We start from the raw sequence: 18,054 nt of genomic DNA on the forward strand, positions 1-18,054 counted from the left end.
TGCAGACAGATGTGAGCGCTCTGCCTGCTCTCTAAGCCAACCAAAATGTTCATGCCTGCATTTAGGACACTGCCAAGCCCGAGGTAATGAGCCCTGATGACAGGTAGGTTGTATTAGCTCAGGCTTGGTGCTTCGTGGCTGGGGTGGGCCAGCAAGGGTGGGAACATCTCATCTTCACCCGCAATCTCTCTCTATCCTCCAGGAATCCCCTGTCTCATCTATTTACTAAGAGAGAAACCAATAACCGATAACTGGAGTCCCTGAGTGTCCAAGAGAGAAAGCTCCAAGTACTTACTGAATTCAGGGTATTCAGACTTGACTTTTATACAGTTGACAACCCACTCTATGTTTGAACACTGTGGACTGTTCTGGAATTAGACTATGTGTGAGTTAGGTTCTTTTCCTTTTATTCTGGGGATTTAGAGGTTTTATCTGTTGTTGAAATCCCAGGCATTCCTCTCTAGCTGCTCAGATGTGCTAAGAGGTCCTGAAAGTATCGACACCGTTTCATAGCACCTGATGAAGGTGTTGCCCTATGATAATACCAAAATGATCTGGCTGCCTCCTGTGAAACATAGGCTTTCCTTGAGGAAAAGTGTCAAGGAAGCATCTGCAGAGACTTTTCTGACAGCCACCTGCAGTCTGAATGTTAGAAAGATGCTCAGTTTTGATCTGTTTAAAGTAATTTGGATGATGAGGGTGCTCGAGGAAATTAAAACGAGCTCTTCCATCCTTTGGGTTCAGCAGGCATCCCTGGGAATAGGAGATCTGAATCCGGGGGCGAGTCCTCTGTTCTCCCATTGAATTGTTCTTGTCATGAAATTGATTAATCTGGACACTGTCCGCCTATTGCGGACAATAAATCCCTTGGGAACGGAACTGTCCAGCTTTGTTTACAACAACTGGATGCTTCTATAATCCTCCCATTAACATCCTCCCTCCAGTATGAAAACGACACACTGCAAACTGGGGCTTGGATGTAGAGCAAGTGGAGATGCTACCACGTTCAGACCACGCTGTTGGAAACGTTTCAGAGGGCATCAGAGCAGGACCCTGCAGCATGTCCCAGCCAAGGGAAGGGCAAAGCCCCACCACATTATAATCAGCAATTTCTCAGGTGCCTTTCACAGGGCCAGAAATGAAATCCTAGCTGTCCAAATTGCCTTTCATTGCCTTAACTACACACTCACGCTTTATTATTTCCTATCCTCCTTTACTTGCCACACATTTAAACAACACTAAAAGAAACAGAGCCAGCATGTTGGTGTTGTATTTGCTGCTCTTCATACACAGCTCTGCCATAAATTACTCCAGCAAACCCTTAGACTGGTAGATGGGGTAATGCTTTTGGGGCAGTGACAGAGAACAAAGTACGCTGGGTCATGCACAGAGAGCGTATGGGGCTTTGGTTTCACTTCTGAAATGTTGTGGCAAACTTCAAAGGAGGCCCAACACAGAACTGAACAGAAAAGCTGACCCCAGGCACCAGCTGATGTTCATGATGATGGAAATACTCCCTCGCTCCCCAGAAACTCTCCAGCACAGAAAGAAGTCGCCTGATGAGCGAGGAGTCTTATGAAACAGAGACGGGTTTGGTCAAGAGACAGGAGCTTTCTGAAACATTACCATACATGAAGAGGTTCATTTAAAAGAACTATTAATAGACAGCCCAATCGCTACCACTCATTCCTTGAATCTGTTACTCGTTTCAAGGTTTGCTTTCAGTATTGACAAAACATTGGTCATACAAAGCGTTTCAACAAGCTCCCTCTTGCATTAGAAGCCCAATTATGCGGTTTTGCTCTGTTTTCCCCTGTATAATCTCCATCTGAGCGTTCCCAGTACAAAACAAGCTTTCTACACTTAACTAAATCTCAGCAAGAGGTTGCACATGATCTGAGGCAGTGCCACAGAAACCATTCCCATTGCTGAGCACATTTATTGGAGTAATTGGAACAGAACAACTGCCACGACTGGCAGGCTAATTCCTGCCCGGAGAGAAGACGTTAACTGGGCTCTGTGATCACACCCGGCGGTCTCCCCCCTAGTCTGGTATTCAGGGGGGGTCACAAAAACACTTCTTAACATTCCCCTTTTACCCAGGCACAGCAATGGAACCGGGCTTCCAGGTGAGTGAATGCTCCCACCGTCACTCCGACAGCAACAGGCAGGATGAGGGCTTGTCCCACCCGCGCTGCCTCCATCCATCCCCCGCGCAGCCCCAGAGGTGCTCACAGCTGGAAGGCGCTGCTGACAAACACATTTCTGCTCGGTGGGGGCTCCCTGGCTGTAATGCAGCTCCGTGTTCTGCACCCCAGCCAGGCCGTTAACTAATCCCGGTGTAAAACCTTCCCCAGATGTCAGGAGCGATCGCAGCGGAGCGTCCCGCGGCAGCCCCGTAGCGGTGCTGTGCTTTATGAACTACTGTTTACCCAAGTCCACCAAAACAACTGTGGGATCTTCCAGCATTTCCTATGGGAGCCCTCCCCACACTCATTGTCTGTGGAAAGCCCCAAACCTAAACACCAGAGTCTGGGGAAAAATACAAGCCTGGGATCAAGTGTAACTCCTCCCAAAGATACGGTTTAGTTACGGAGAAGGGCACCAGTGTGGATAATCGTTCTCCAGATGGGAGAAATCTTCCAGCACAGAAATCTTTATTGGATAATCTCTGAAAACCCTGGGGCTGAAAGTGAATTAACTAGTTGCTCATCTTCTCTACCTGCCAAAACGCAGTTCAGCACTGCTGGACCACACGATACTCTGCGAGAGGCTGTCCCGATAACAGGGATCGTGTTTGCAAAATTTCTATCTAGGAAATCATAGTCCATCGCATTAGAAGGTAAATAGCATTTAGGTACTCGCGTTATCTTTGCAGTGAATAGAACGAGGGACAAAGTCGCGTGTCCTCGAACATAAATCGCAGCCTTTCCATCTGGGCCATTTTCGCTCTTAAATCCTAAGGGCTCTGCAACGCCTCGTCCGTAACGGGCGAAGTTTGGCTGAAAGGAGCAAGTTTTCCCCAGGGGAAACAGCCGCCGGGACCCACAGGGCGAGCGGGGGGTTCCCCGCAGCTCCCTGCCCAAGCGCCCGTCCCCGGTCCTGTGCGGCGGGACTCACCTCTCGGAAGAGCTGCTCCACGCGGGGCTGCAGCGCGTCCAGCAGCGGCCCGGGTCCGCGCTCCTCCAGGGCTGCCAGCCGGCCCTGCAGCTCCGCCGTCTTGGCGCCCAGCAGCAGGCACACGGCCACGGCGGTGAGCGAGAGGAGCAGGCAGAGGGCGGAGGTGGCGGTGCCCGCCGCGGCTCCGCTGCCCGCGCTCATCGCGCCGCTGCGCGGGGTCCCGCTCGGCTGCCGCCCGCCTGCCCCCGCCGGCGCATCCAGCGCCCGCCCTGCGCGCTGCGCGCCGCGGAAGTGGGGCCGGCAGCTGCGGAGACACCGCTCTCCTCCGCCAGCCCCGCCAGCCCCGGGTCTTAAACGGAGGAAGCGGGGGGTGGCGGCTCCCCCGCCGCCTCCCCCCCGCGCTGGGGAAGGGGGGATGCTCCGAGCGCTGCCCGCCGCCCTCCATCGGGGATTGCGCGGAGCAGATCCCACCCCTCTGCCCGCCCCCCCCGGCGGGGACCGCTCCTTCCCCCTTGCTCCCCGCCCTCCCTTCCCCGGGGGTCCCGGCCGTGCCCTGCGGGCGGCCCCGGGACCGAGGGGCTCGGCTCCAGCCGCAGAGCCACAGGAGGCAGCCGCGCAAGCGGCCGCGGAGCGGGCGCCCTCCAGCGGGGCCGCAGCGGATACCCCCGGGCAGAGCCGCTCACCGGACGGGACCCTCGCTCCCCACGAGCGCGACCCGCAAGAGGCGTCAAGCGAAGGGGAGCTTTGTGCTGCCTGAGCCCAGCCCTGACCCGGCCCGGGGAAGGGACTTCATGGCCAATCCCAGCAGGTCTTCACCGGGGTTAGCAGATCCAAGAGCCACATCTGCCTTAGGGAGCCTCTGAACAAGAGAAACGATGCTCACATACGAGCATGAAGCACCCCAGACTTAGCCAACCACCACAGCCTTTTTCTCACTGTTACAGATCTCATCACGTCAGCTCTGAACTTGCCTATAAAACATCCCCGGATAACTTACTGCCTGTCTAGACTCTAAGCACATGGTATACAAACCCAGTCTTTGCCTCCTAGCCCAACACCCTGCTCTTCTTCTAGGAGTAATTCTTTGAGAACAGATGAGCGAAGCCTAGGCCAGCTAGAAAATGGTACTAGCGCATGGTCTAGTAAGTGCATTAACAACATGTACCCTTGTACCTGGACTGCCAGGGTGTGCACTGCAAGCTGCTTTTTGACAGCCACTATTACCAAAGCAGTGAGCCAGGCATATCTGTATCCTTCAGTAACAACCATTTCCTGCTCTCCATGGGCCCAAGGATCAAAGAAAACCCCAGGTTTTCAAAAGCAGCCTCTTCCTTACCTCTCCCCCACCCCCTGCCATGAGCCTGCTGAGACTTCACTTACAAGCCCTGTGAGTTTGATTGCACGCACACAGTAGCAGCGGTTCGGGGTTGGGTTCTGTGGAGTAAAGCCTGGTCTGCTCACTCACAACAGCTTTATTTTGTCCTGTCGCCTGTGTTTAGTGAAATGTGTACCTGATATGTGATGGAGGTGGGTGGTGTTGGTGTGGCTGAACTGTTCATGGATTTACAGACCATGTTTGCAATGTACAACAGCTAAAAATCTGAAGTGTAGAGAAAGACGCAAAAGGATCCTGTAATTATTTACCAGCAGCTATAAGGAGTTAGAACTAGCTTCATGCAAACACGAAAGATTACAAACTACCCCCATTATACTTACATGTTAAGACAATGGGAGGCGCAGGGGTTAAGATTCCTTCTAAGAGAAGGAAAGAATTTAAACAGGTTTCTATAATGTGTGACTGTAGTAGCACGTATCTCCTTTAGCAAGTGCAATGCATTTTAATACCTACACTACCCAAGGCTACAAGTACTCTTGAAGCACGAGTACGCAGTCCTACCCTTACTAATTTTGACAAACTCTTTTATAGTTACAGTTTAATAGTTATAGCAGCTTATAAACTTTCCCCCCCCATCTGCCTTTGATTTGCGTTGCTTAACTGATAGGCTCAGCCAAGCCTCTGCTTTACCTCTGAAGGTGTGGGATGGGAAATAATGAGGGCAGAAGCAAGGGAAAGAATTCACTCCTGCCCTCACTCTCCTCACTGAGCTGGATAGTACCAACCGTTACGTTTTCTGTCATGCAGAGTAGAAACAATGATGTGAACATCATCTATTATGAGATAATCAAGCACAGGAGGGGGCAGCGCCTACAGAAGATAAGCTTTCAAAGCTTGCCCCAGCTCTACACAACCCCCAATATGTATGTCTGGAGCCTCTTGCAAATTAAGCCGCCTCCACATCAGTGAAACAAGGACATCAGCTTAAAATCTTACCCCACATCAAGACTTAGCAAGCACAAAACCTGAAGCCAAGACTCCTGCGGAGCTGAAACAATTTAGTGTTTCCTCCCTTAAGAAAGACTTACACGGTGAAGTCAGGACTGAAAATAAATTGCCAAAACTTACTGCACCTACAGCCAGCCTAAACGAACCCTAGAAGCTTCCCTCCTGCCCAGCAAGCCAACCCTACATGTCAAATGGATTACAAGTGCTGAACAAGACTAGGAAAGCATCAATTTGAACACTGAAAAGCAAAAACTACCGAAGTGCGTCAACTGGGCTTAGAAAGCCGTACCCTTCTCCTCTCAACTTGACACCTGAGTTCAGGAGTCACAGCTGAACCTGTCCCACTCCTTCCCATTTCCAGTCCAATGACAGTGTCTCTCCGTTGCCAAGATTACTCAATTTATCGGTAATAAGAAATCAAGCGTCACAGAGATAGGTATTTGAAGACTTTGGAATGATCTTGTTACTACTGCAGGAGGAAAGCCTAGATATGTGACAATCTGTAGCACACAGTTATTTCTCTGCATTTTTCTCCAGGGGCAGTACAACTCCTCTAAAACTCTTCATTAAATTGCTCATCTTTAATGAATTAAAACAATACTGAAAATATGAAATGTTACTTTTCAGACCTTGACAAAAAAACCTGCCTATAAATACTTAATACTGAAAGCATCAACAAGCTTCCAGAGACAAATTAGCCAGAGCAACACACGCTCTTTGACAGGTGACCCACAGAAGAGATCTCTACTGAGAATACACACAACCGGTATTTCAGAATGCTATCACAACATACTATACAGCATGATTAGATAGCCTCAGCCCTTCAAATCTTTTCTCTGTGATTACATGGAAGACTGTTTAAATTACTGAATGTTTCAGAACTAGCACAGACTCCTCACCTGAAGTCAGATGTTTAACAAACCCCATCCCCAGAGGGAGAGGGGTTACAGCTTCAGAGAGAAAATTAAAAAGGAAAATTACTTTTATTTTTCACTTACCCATAAGACTACAACTGCTCAACAAGGTAAACATAACAGTCATACAAAACATATGGCATTATTTACAGACTTAACTGTACAAAATAATTTAACGCTTACAAAAGTTTCATGCAACCTCTGTTGACTGACACAGTCTAGGAAATCTCCTTGAAGAAGCATAAAAGATCTTTGAATTTACTTATTTAATGGTTCAAAAAAAGGATGCTGCAAAGCTTCATCAAGAGTAATTCGTTTGGCTGGATCGTATTCCAGCATCCTGCGAACAAGGTCGAAGAGTCTTTGATGATCTGTGTCTTGGCAATGCATGAATTCCTGAAAGAAAATAAAAGGAAGTATTTTAAAGAGATCTTTCACAACCATGAATCTAACAAAGTAACAAAAGTGTTGTCTCCTACCTTTAAAGGCTTACAGCGTCTCCTAACGTAGCGTCCTGCAGAGCTGTGTTCATCCCAGTCCAACTGGTCATGGTGGAAATAATGCTTCCTGCAGAACAAGGGAAGTAATGTTAAGATAACGTGAGTGCACCAAGTGAAGGCAGATGCTTTTCTCAGAAGTTCTGAAACACCACGGAAGTTTTCCTGCACACCCCTTCGCATTTGGTACCTAACATTTCTTTATTTATTCGGAGCTGTTGTTTTTGTTACCATTGTCAGATTATTTAGAAAACAAGAGATGGATGCTTTCAGGTGTTCTACTGAACATTCCCAAATGTCTTTAAAGAGCAGCACTTAAGACTAAAACCAGGACTACTGTCAACTATTTAATTCACCTAAATCTGACCAATTTCTTGCAATAGACTAAGAGGTAAAAAGAAGCCTGGAAGTCTCTTTGTTGATCTTTAGAATCACATAGCTAACAATGAGAACTTTTAAGATTTCTCTTTGAATAATAAAGTATTAGGAAACCTACTTCTTCTGTAATAACTTACCTGGATTTCTTGATCATGTGAGCTGGCAGAGGCCCTAGTATTCTTTCCATCATAGCCAAGTGTTCTTTACTATCATGTGTCTGTGTGGAAAAAGCAATAAATGCACTTAACACGTTTCTACTCTCAGGTAACACGTCATCTAAAAGCAAGTCGTTTGCCAGAATACTGTTACGGTATCTTTACACATTAACGCCTTAAATTATTACAAATAGATTATGCAATGCAGCTTGTTATACAGCACGTTCTACAGCTAAGATGTCCCCTGAACAACAGAGTTCATAAACCAAGTTTTGTAGGAGTAGGTTTTCTTTACTCTTAATTCCAGCATTATCTTCAGACTCTATACAGACTTTGTCATCCAGAAAGCCAGAACAAAGCACCTTAAATAGTCTGAAGGATATATTCCAGACATCACATCTTCATATATGCCTGCCGTCTTTACAAACTTATCTATATAATCCTTAAAAAGCCTGTAAGGTTATGCCTTTTACAGTAACAGTTAAGTACATGTCATTAAACAATCAAAAATCAGCAGTCGAACAAAAACATTCAGTTTAACTCTATTCACATACCTGGAACACTGTAAATCCCAGGTAATACTCAATTAGAATGCAACCAATACTCCAAACATCACAAGGCTGTGACCATCCCAGTGCTGCAAAAGAGGTAAAGTGTATGTTTTACTGTTTAAAATATTCTCAAAACCTGTAATCCACAAAGCATATGCCCTGATTCCATGCATTTACTGATGCCTATTTCCCCCCTCCATACCTCTCCCCAAACCTTGGTGGGAGAAAGTGGGTAAAGGAACATGTCTGGACTTCTGTTTTGAGTTTTTACTGTCTACTCTCAAGAATTCCAACACCACCATCCATGAGAGATGACTGAATTACCAGAACCATGAGCAACTACTCCAGTTTACAGAGTAAACACAGCTGAAGAAACTGTAACTGTGAGAAGATTAAAAAGTCTCTACTGACCTAAAATAACCTCCGGAGCTCTGTAATGTCTTGTAGACACTAAGGTACTGTGATGTTCATCATCAAAAGTTGCACTTCCAAAATCAACGACTTTGATGTCTGTGTTTTTCAAAGTGCGTTCATCTCGCTTCTGCAAGAAAATCAAAATGCTGTTAGTATTTAAAAGCATGCTTAGCCAAAAGCTGTTAACGTTAAATGCTAAAAATTAAACCTATGTAGTAAAACACTCCTTCAAAATACATCAGTTCCTATTCAGCTCAAGCTGCAAGGAGGAGGAGGAGCTGGTAACAAAGTGATGTAATCTGAATACTTCAAACAGGCGAGTAAAAACCTTTCCCCAGGTAACTCCTTTCCTCTGTTGTTAACCTTCAAGTTAACTTCAGTTAGCTGTTCTCTCTTGTCCTGCCTTTTTCTGTCCATTGGTGCATACCCTCATTTATGTAACTTTAGCTCTAAAATAATAAAATCAAGCCTTATGCATAGACTAGAGGCAATGAAGTCCACACTGCTTTTTTGTCTTTGAGTTTTTATATTTCAAAACAAGAGCAAGATGAACTTTAATTCCTGCCAGTGCTCAAAACGATTTGTGCAGACAAGTTCTCACCCTAATGCTGTGTCTTCCTGTTTTCTTAGACTTACAAGACACTGGTCAGAGCAGTCCTATTTGGGGCCTGTGCCAACTGTAACGCTACCCAACAGTATCACATGTTGATGACAAACAGAAAATTCATCTCAGCTGTTAAGTCAAGGACTGCAAAACTGATAGGAACTTCAGCCTCCAGGGTAATCACATAGAAAGGAAGATCTGACATCAAATGGCTTAAGAAATATGAAGGAAATAAACCTGGCTAAATTCAAATCCATTAACACAATGCTCCCTATGAATGCCAGACCTTCATTAAACAGCCAAGAACTTAACTATAGTGACCAGACAGTACATCTCAAAGAGCACAAAACCCCCCAAACAGTAGGAAAACAAACTCTTATCACTTAACGTTTCTACACATATATTTTAGAGAAGTTCAGATGAAGACAGAAGTAGCCCAATTCAAGCTGGGGGAAACAAAGAACAAACTTACCATTTTGGCATTGTACTTCACTATGTAATCAGACTCCACAAACAAGATGTTCTCAGGTTTTAAATCTGTATGAGTTAGTTTATTATGGTGTAAAACTACAAGGAAAAAAGAACAGTATTCCAAAATTAATACATCATTTCCTAAAGGAAAACAAACAAACAAACAAAACCCCAAATATATTTGATAAGAGTTTTGAGTTTTACTTACAGTTAATAGACTGGCAAATCTGATAAGCCATATTTCTGATGTCATTAATGTGAAATGGCAGAAAGCTGTTTTCCTTAATAAAGTCATAAGTACTAAGTCCCAGTAGCTCAAACACAATACAAACATGGCCATGGTGATCAAACCATTCCAACATTTGGACGCAGCGGCTTAAAAAGAAGAATAAAAAGAAAACTCAATTTATGAAGTAATTATCTTCTACAAATCCTCAGTATGCTAAGTATTCTAATTTCATACTTACAAAGTGCTGCTTGGATCCATGGTGTTCAAGTGTTCCAACACCTGTATTTCTGAACGGGCTGCCTCTCGGTATCTACCGACATTTTTCACAATTTTAACTGCTACGTGCATTCCTCTCCTTCAAAAGAAAGGAAAGCATCACAAGTAAATTAGTAAATGCCACATTAACTACACAGTCCTCATATCTAAGGTAGAATAAACGTGAGGAATCCAGCTACAAGATTACTTATGAATGTATCAAAGTTCTCATTCGAGGTAAGCTCTGAAAAAATGTGAGATTTTTTTCCTGCAACTTGCACAACTTGTTCCGGCTCTTCTCCAGTGCTCCTATGGAACCAGGGGACCTGAATCAATTCTGAAGTAGAGATTCTGAGTATTTCGTACCAGTGAAAACTAACCTGCACTCAGTGTAACATGCAAACAATAAGGCTATTACGTAAATGGAACACAGATATACATAGTTAATTCTATTCAATTCACTCTCAATCTTTAAATATCTCTGTAGAGCTATTTAGATTCTAACGACTTGAGAGCACCGTCTGTCCTTACAACAGGATCCCAAGCTCCTAAACACTTAACTTGTGAACTGACAGACCAACCAACCAAAGGCAGAGGGGAAAAGAACACTAGAACCATGTCACAGAACTGCAGATATGTAACACATGGCTAAACCAATGAGTTTTACTATTTAATACTTCTAGCACATACAGAAGTGGAAATAAAGTCATTTTCTTCTCCTCCACCACACATGCCATCAGATGGAAATAACCACTCCATCAACAAATGACTGGATACTGCAGTACTGTGCATTCGCAAAAAATTCAAAGGATAATTCTGACTACGGGGACTGAGGAAAGAAATTTACAGCTCAACCAATTCCAAGCAACTACTTCCAAGAAACTGCTGTCACTAAGAACCAAAAATACTTTCGCAGCATCTCGCTGCAAAATTTTCTAAAGGTCAGTCTCCAAAATCAATTCTAAACTCTTTATATACCCTCACATTCTCTAGTTATGGCAACTGCACTTGTAGTAGTAACAGAAAAACATGATGAAGCAAAACATAGTTCTCCCTCTTCAAAAAGAGGAGATGACATCTTAGTAATTAGCAGTTTGCATCACATGTTTACACAGTTTGGGGGGAAGTATTGTTATAAGCCTTACAAAGAGCAATATAAGAAACAAAAAACATTTATAGTATTGGAAGAGATGACTGAAGAAACTTAAAAAAGCTTACAAGGTGGCTCTCAGAAACAGAATAATTTTCTTCTTAAATATACTGCAACACTTCATTTGAATTGCAACTTCCCTTCAAAGAAAACATCTCTGAGCCTTAATTTCTGAGCTAAGAAGCATCTTTTGTTACGAGATCCCCTTACAGAGATAACAAACACTTACATATCATGATCTATACACTCCACTACTTTTCCAAAAGCTCCTTCTCCTAAAGTCGCAACAATTTCATCTACAAAGAACAAACACAAGTTAGAATTATAAAATTACTTCAACAACAATGAACATTATTAATGTAGATTTAAAAATGTGCCATTACAAAAACATAATTACTTTAAATCTCAGCATCTGAATGCATTATCTTAGTGGAACAGGTGTCATGAAAACAGTTAGCAAAAAAAAATACCTATCTCTTGTTCTAATCTCAAGATTCATTTACTAATTGGAACTTTTTGAACACAGTATTTAAATTCTATAGAAAAGAAGATATGCAAAAAAACAAAAAAGCACAAAAAAAACAGAACAAAAGAGCAATGAAGATTTTTTTAGCCCCCCTCCTCTGACATACTATACTATACAGATTTTTTGCTGAAAAGTTTTTTAGAAGTGTTGAAAAATGTTCTATACATCTTGCTCTTAGAACGTCTCCACTTTCACAGATCAGGTGACCCTCCTCATCATCCTCTACACTCCTGGATCTTTTCCTTCGGTGACTCTTCTGGAAACGGCACCAAGATCGTCCAGCCAATCAATATATCAGAGTGAATTCAGGTCAGAATACGCAATTCATTCAGCGGGGAGATATTCAGGCATTCAGTTACACACCAGGCCACGAACAGTTGGCAGGAGCAATTTCAAATTCAGTCCCCAGAAATTCACAGGGCACAGTTTATGTTACAGAAGAAAAACATGGCAAGGAACAGATTTTCAGATAAATACTTAAAGTGATAAAAGCAACAGAAAAAAACAACACAATTTTGTTTTTCAAACAGTGGCTTAATTGAAGACAGATTAAGAGTGCAACATCGCTATTACTAATACTCTGCTAGCAAACAGCAAAAAACAGCATTTATTTACATATCTAAACTTACAGTCAGGTGAAATGTTTCTATTATTAGAACATACACTTCATGTACTCTAAATATAAAAAACTACCAAGTAATTTTACTTCCCTCATGTTTAGAGAGAAGAAAAATTACTCTGAAATCCTTAATTTGCATTGTATAATCCAACACAATTTGCTGTTTGTACTGCAGAAATGGGACAGAAACCACCTGGAGCTGAAGATGTATCCCTGGGCAACACGTCAGTAACAACAAATTCAGAGAGCATGCCTTGAAAGAAGGCAAGCAGCAAACTTATCCCATCTTCAGAAAGACATTAGAGGCCATCGGCCAGGAACATGGCTTATCAAAGTTAGCTGGAATCAGGCGTAGAATTGTTCTTACCAATTTACCAGACATGCACCTTTCATACTTCCAATTAAGCTAACATTAAAAAGGCATGTCACTTCAATTACTTTTAGTAATAGGATGGATGGCACCTCACTCTACCAGAAATAACATAGTTTACTATGCTCTAAAACTCGAAAGTTGACAACTGTACTTTGAAATAGGATAGTTACCTGTCTTCAACTTTGAAACAGCATTTTTCAGATTAATCCCAATGTATAACTAGTACCGATGATAATCCCACCCCCCAACCCAACACCGATTCAAAACTCAACTAAGGACATACTCATGTGCTCACAAATGGACTCAACTACACATTCCTTTTAAATAATAATTCTTAAAACACTGTGATCAGGAACTGTAGTTCTAGCACTCACTTAAGAAGTCTATTACCGCTAATTCATTAATAATAAAGTTAAAAATTACTCATACCGAATGCGATTGGTGACTGGAGCAATGATGTCTCTTATGCTTCCTTTTATGACTACTTTTCCTGCTCCGACCAGAGGATTTGCTATAGTGATGATGGTGACTCTTTTCATAGTCTCTGTGATAATGCCTGTGGTCATACACTTCACAGAAGTCATTTCTGTATTCCTCAACATATCTCCGGTCATGATGGTCTCTTTCATTTATGGCTCTATCGTCCAAATAATGACTGAAAATATATTTTAAGTGAATGTTCTCCACTTTCAAAACTTGAGGTTCCAACAAGATAAGTGACTTGAGCCGAGTTACAGAGTTAAATAGCATCTGTCTTTACACCAAAAATGTTTTCTAATTGACTCCCTCCCCAAAAATCGTGAAGCTTTTGATGTTACTTTATTAGGAGTCTAGCAACATTGTCAGTCTCAAATACACAGCAGCAATCCACATGAACAATATATCATGTCCACAGTATAGAATGTTTGCACAGTAAGCAAGGAACTTGGACTGAAAAAGAAGCAACACTTTCTAAAATATACTAAGGAACTCGGTTACAATCTCCAAAGTCATAGGATAAAACACTCTTTGTACAGCAGTAATCTCCTTCTATGCTTTCAAAGTGTTAAAAATAAAACCTGGAGACTGGAAGAAGTAGAACTGTTCTTAGTGCTCTGGAGTAAACATTAAAACCCTGAGTACCTGGAACAAGGATATTCTGCACAGAAAAATAACCTTTAAGAAAGCCACTAAGGCAAAGAGTTCTTAAAAGAATTCCATGGAATCTTATCGATGAAAAAACCACAACAGGAAAACGCATCTTTCCAGTGAAAGCAGTAAGGGAGAAAAAGCAAACCACCTCCAAATTAGTAAGCGAAACTTGTACTTACCATTGCATTAAATGGTTAAACAAACCTTATCTCCCTTTTGTTCACATTAAGTAAATGAACAGGCACAGTTTTTACTTGAAATTTAACACTGGATATATTCAATATCGATACCTAACTGACAACAGTTAAACAAACTAGGAACATTTACTTGTTTTCTTAAAGAATATCTATTCAATGGTTCAGGTACTGTGGTAACAAAACCAAATATCTCTTAAGTGAACCAAACATTAAGGAACTGCCAACTCTGGGCACTCAAAAAACTCTTATCTTGGAAATGTATTTATTTTAGGCACAGTAAGAAACATTAGTGCTACTCAATCCAGAGTCTTATACCTTTCTGAAATGTGATTTGGTTTGTAGTGCTTGCTTTCTCGTCCACTGCTCTGGGACCTTTTCCTGCGCTTCCGGCTGCTGCTGTGCTTCCTTTGATCCCAGCTCTTTCTGTCCTCCCATTCGGGACAATGGGATTGTTTTGAATGCCGCATCTGCCACTGGAAAAAAACATACCAAGAAAACCACACAAAAACCAAAACATTAAACTGGTATCTGTAAATGCAAGTAGAGTACATCAACTGTACTATACAGTACATAAACTATAGTAGTTGGATTAAATATGATGGACCTATAAAGAACCATTTCCTCAAATGAGTCTTTTTCCTCAGCTTCCCCCATGTATGATTTTGGTTTGGTGAGTAGACGTAGTATTCCTAACACTGACACACTGTTACGAAACTCAAAGCAAGATTAAAAAGGCCAACTCATCTTCACTTAATAGCTTCAAACATGTCATTAAAGCCTGTTTTAAATAAACTCTGAAGTGACTAAAAATCATTTCCTTCACCTTCTGCCAGAGAGAGACCTTACTCTTCAAACATCCTCTCCAACAACACCTGGATTCATATGATGCTGTATCTAAGTTACCGCCTGGAAGTATGTACAATCAGTCTAAAAACTTCTCTCAGAAATCTGTTTACAGATCACTGTTAAACAGACACTTTTTAAAGTTCTAGCAACAATCACAGTAACTCTGTTATATAAACACAGAACTTTGAGTACTGTGAGCTAAGCCATGATTTTTGAACTCTGCTAACACACAAGTACGTGGGTGTTTTACAGTTCAGCTGATTCACTAAAGACAAAAACCCACCAGCTTCTGTTGCTGGATGCTATATGCAGGAATTCTCTGTTCAAACAGGTACATGCACAACTGAAAAGAAAAAAAAGAAGTAAGTAAATACAGAGCTTTAAAATTAAGAGTATAACAAAACCAACCATTATTTGTTACTCTTCTTTGGCAGGAGTTTTTGAAAGTAAGAATAAGCTTACATATCTGTTTCAGTATATTCTGAAGAATAAACTGACACAAGTAAAGGTTTCCACAGTCACTGGACACTGTAACTAGGGATTTTTTAGTGCTACCTTTGTTTCTAAATTACTTTTCTTATTGTGTAAATTTACGCAGAACTACTGGTTTCCTCTATTACCAACTGAAGGTATTACAACAGAAACCTTCAGAACATGTTAACGGCAAGGCTGTTCTGAAAGAGAGGGAGAAAACTTACTTATACTTCTGTAATACCTGTGACAGGCTGGTAGTTAAAAAAAAAAGACCATGAGACACCTGCACCAATGTTTCTCACATAAATCTGTTTTTAAAATAGAAATATAATGCAAACAAAGTGGCAAACTGCTAAAACAGGTGACTGGTACACCCCTCAGGTGAGTCACAATGTAGGTCTTAAAAAAATTTACTCCCTTATGATACATTAAGAAGAAATACAAATCATAAATTTAATAAAAGGAAATAAAAATCAAATGCCAGACAAAAATGCCTGAAGGAGGAAGACAAAACTAAAACCCATTAGTGTTTCACTTATATCCCTAAATTTCTTCTTTTCTTATACAGCTCCAAAGCCATTTTCCTCTGTTTTCAACCTACATAACTCAAATTATGCAGCATACCCAGGTTTCAGTTATTCTACTTTTGAGGTGAAGAGCTCCTCACACGCACTCAGCTCCCCACATGCACTCAGTTACAGGTCAGTTGAGGATTTTACTTATGATTGCCTTTTTTCCTTCATGATTTGGCTGAAGGCAGGCTGCACTAAGGCCCTAAAATGGACAAATACCTAAATTACATCATCAAAGTGTTCTGCAGAAGAGAGCTTGGGGGTGGAAAGATGGATATCTGACACAGAAAACTAGAACTAGGTTTAGTTGAAGACTAACCTCACGACACTCAAGTGTACAGAGAATTACTGGAATAAAGATGGAAGTTGCAAATTCTGTCCCTAAAGGAGCCAATTAAATGTAAATGAGGGCGAAACTGTTAAATTGGTCTGTGCAAAACCAAAGTCGTCACATTTTAAAGTAGGAGCCACCTTAACGTTTTTTGACCATTATGCACTCCCTGTAAATTTATGCACCGAAGCCTTATGTAATACTGGCAGCGAACCTAGACATATGCATCCCTATAGCATGCGGTCCTAATCAATATCACAAGCCGTTTTCTCTCCCACATTTTGCCACGAGGCTTCTCAGTTAAGAGCCGCGGACCCTCTGGAAAAGATCCATACGTAAAGCCCCTCAGGAAGGCCACAAAAGCCCTACCATAATCTGCTTCCACAGCAATTTCTAGATACCTCTCGTAGAAAACCTGGCAGGCTGTACGAATCGGAGGAACTCAAAGGTTTTATTCCTCCGAGATGTCCAAAGTCCACCCGGCCAGGCCGCTCTAAGCGTCTGGGGTACAGACGCGCAAGCCCAACACAAGACATAAAGCACCCCAACCCACGGCCGTTGGTGTGGAAGTGGACTTCGTGGCAGTGGATTGGGGTAATGGGCGTCTTCTACCGGCCTCGAGAGGCCCTTGGTGCCGAGGGTGGGGGGGGGGAAGGCCTCGTCTCCGCCGCCATCTAGGCAGGCACTAGACGTCTCTGTGTAGGCCGCGCTGCATAACTGACCCGCACAGCCCCCACCCCGACCGTGCCCAACGCAGCTCTGCCCCCTCCACGCCTCCCCAGAGGCCACCTCCGCCACAGGAGACCTTACCCCACCTTAACATCTCCTCCATCGACCCCTCACTCAGGGCTCTACGCTTATAGCCCCCAGGCCGCACAGACAACGCAAGCGGCCTCCCCTCACCAACCCTCTAGGCCCCCTCCGCTTTGCCGCTGCTTAGCCCCCCCCCGGAAACGGAAAAAAAAGAGAGGAAAACGTTAGATGCAGAGAGCCATAGGGAGAAGATTCACCTCCACCACTTACAGCTGACACAAACGCGAGGGACCGAGCCCCGTGTCCGCCCTGCGCGCACAAACAAAATGGCGGCCGCGCCCGACCGCCGAGAAACTGCTTCCTCCTCGTCTCCTTCTCTCTGGCGGCTGCGCTGCGACGTGCTGCCGGACGTCAGGGAACGTCGGGATGACGTAGAACAAAGGCCGCCCCCTAGCGGGGCTGGGCGGGAGGAGGCTCCGCCCTTGCGGTTGCTATGGCGGCCGTTATGAGGGAAGCAGAGCAGAGGCCTGGGCCTGGGCTTGGGCTTTGGGTTTCGCCGCGCCCCTCTGCGAGGCAGCCCCAAATGAACTGTGGCCGTGTAGGGCGAGGAGCCAAATTCATGTAGGGGATCGGGTTCCGAGGCTACAACAGACTTGCAGGGCAGCCCTCCTGTGGTGGTGAGCAACACCAAGTGTGTGGAGCGGCCCGGAAATCACACCTCCAATTAATTCCTCTTCATAAACTCACCAGGCGTTTTGTTTAAGCAGGTTGGTGCCCAGGTTGGTTCCACTGTTAGGCCTTGCTTTGTGCTTACAATGTTAAAAACAGCTCACAGGTTAAGGCCCCAGTGAGCCAGTCCTGAGTAATGCTAACAGGCTGTAGGGTATAAACCGTGTCAGATCGATTATCTGTGCAAGTCAGCGACTTGCACCTGCCCCCACTGCCGTGAGTAATTGCTCTGAGCACTAAAAAGAGAGGCTGTGCATTACAGAGTGCAAATAAAGCCATGTTTTCTAGTCCTGGGACAGGCCCAGAGACACCACAGCGGTGCTTGGCCTGGCTGCCTGCAGCTTATGCTGCTGGTGCTATTCCTGATTCATACCCTTAGAAATGTACTGTGGTGAATCAAGCTTAGCCATGTGCTTCCAGC

The 18,054-nt window shown here is 43.6% G+C and overlaps 1 protein-coding gene across 5 annotated transcripts; it reads right to left on the minus strand.

The window, feature by feature from the left end:
* Positions 1-6,428: 6,428 nt before the first annotated feature.
* CLK4 (CDC like kinase 4) lies at positions 6,429-17,309 on the minus strand. 5 transcript variants are annotated; one of them, XM_057409472.1, is made up of 14 exons: positions 17,175-17,309; positions 15,058-15,117; positions 14,244-14,401; positions 13,030-13,255; positions 11,774-11,864; positions 11,312-11,378; positions 9,916-10,032; positions 9,657-9,823; positions 9,450-9,544; positions 8,371-8,500; positions 7,963-8,045; positions 7,391-7,470; positions 6,858-6,945; positions 6,429-6,774 (listed from the first exon to the last, which is right to left on the minus strand). In XM_057409472.1, the coding sequence occupies exons 2-14, from the start codon at positions 15,109-15,111 to the stop codon at positions 6,637-6,639; spliced, it is 1,494 nt and encodes a 497-aa protein (XP_057265455.1). In that variant the 5' UTR covers positions 15,112-15,117; positions 17,175-17,309; the 3' UTR covers positions 6,429-6,636. The 5 variants fall into 5 exon arrangements, with proteins under 5 accessions (XP_057265455.1, XP_057265456.1, XP_057265457.1 ...); XM_057409473.1 differs by having other exon boundaries at positions 17,162-17,299; XM_057409474.1 differs by lacking the exon at positions 15,058-15,117.
* Positions 17,310-18,054: the final 745 nt, after the last annotated feature.

The sequence above is a fragment of the Pezoporus wallicus genome, unplaced genomic scaffold (assembly GCF_028554395.1).
Source record: "Pezoporus wallicus isolate ANWC-B61680 ecotype Strahan unplaced genomic scaffold, APGP_CSIRO_Pwel_v1 contig_8166, whole genome shotgun sequence".
NCBI classification, from domain to species: domain Eukaryota; kingdom Metazoa; phylum Chordata; class Aves; order Psittaciformes; family Psittacidae; genus Pezoporus; species Pezoporus wallicus.

What these genes read in the sequence shown, in the direction of transcription:
- CLK4 (XM_057409472.1), bottom strand. Translation starts at nt 15,111, where the DNA reads ATGTACCTGTTTGAACAGAGAATTCCTGCATATAGCATCCAGCAACAG. An exon ending in GCATCCAGCAACAGAAGCTG is followed by an intron (nt 14,402 to 15,057) that starts GTGGGTTTTTGT and finishes GTTTTTTTCCAG; the next exon opens with TGGCAGATGCGGCATTCAAA. An exon ending in CACATGATCAAGAAATCCAG is followed by an intron (nt 6,946 to 7,390) that starts GTAAGTTATTAC and finishes CTTGTTCTGCAG; the next exon opens with GAAGCATTATTTCCACCATG.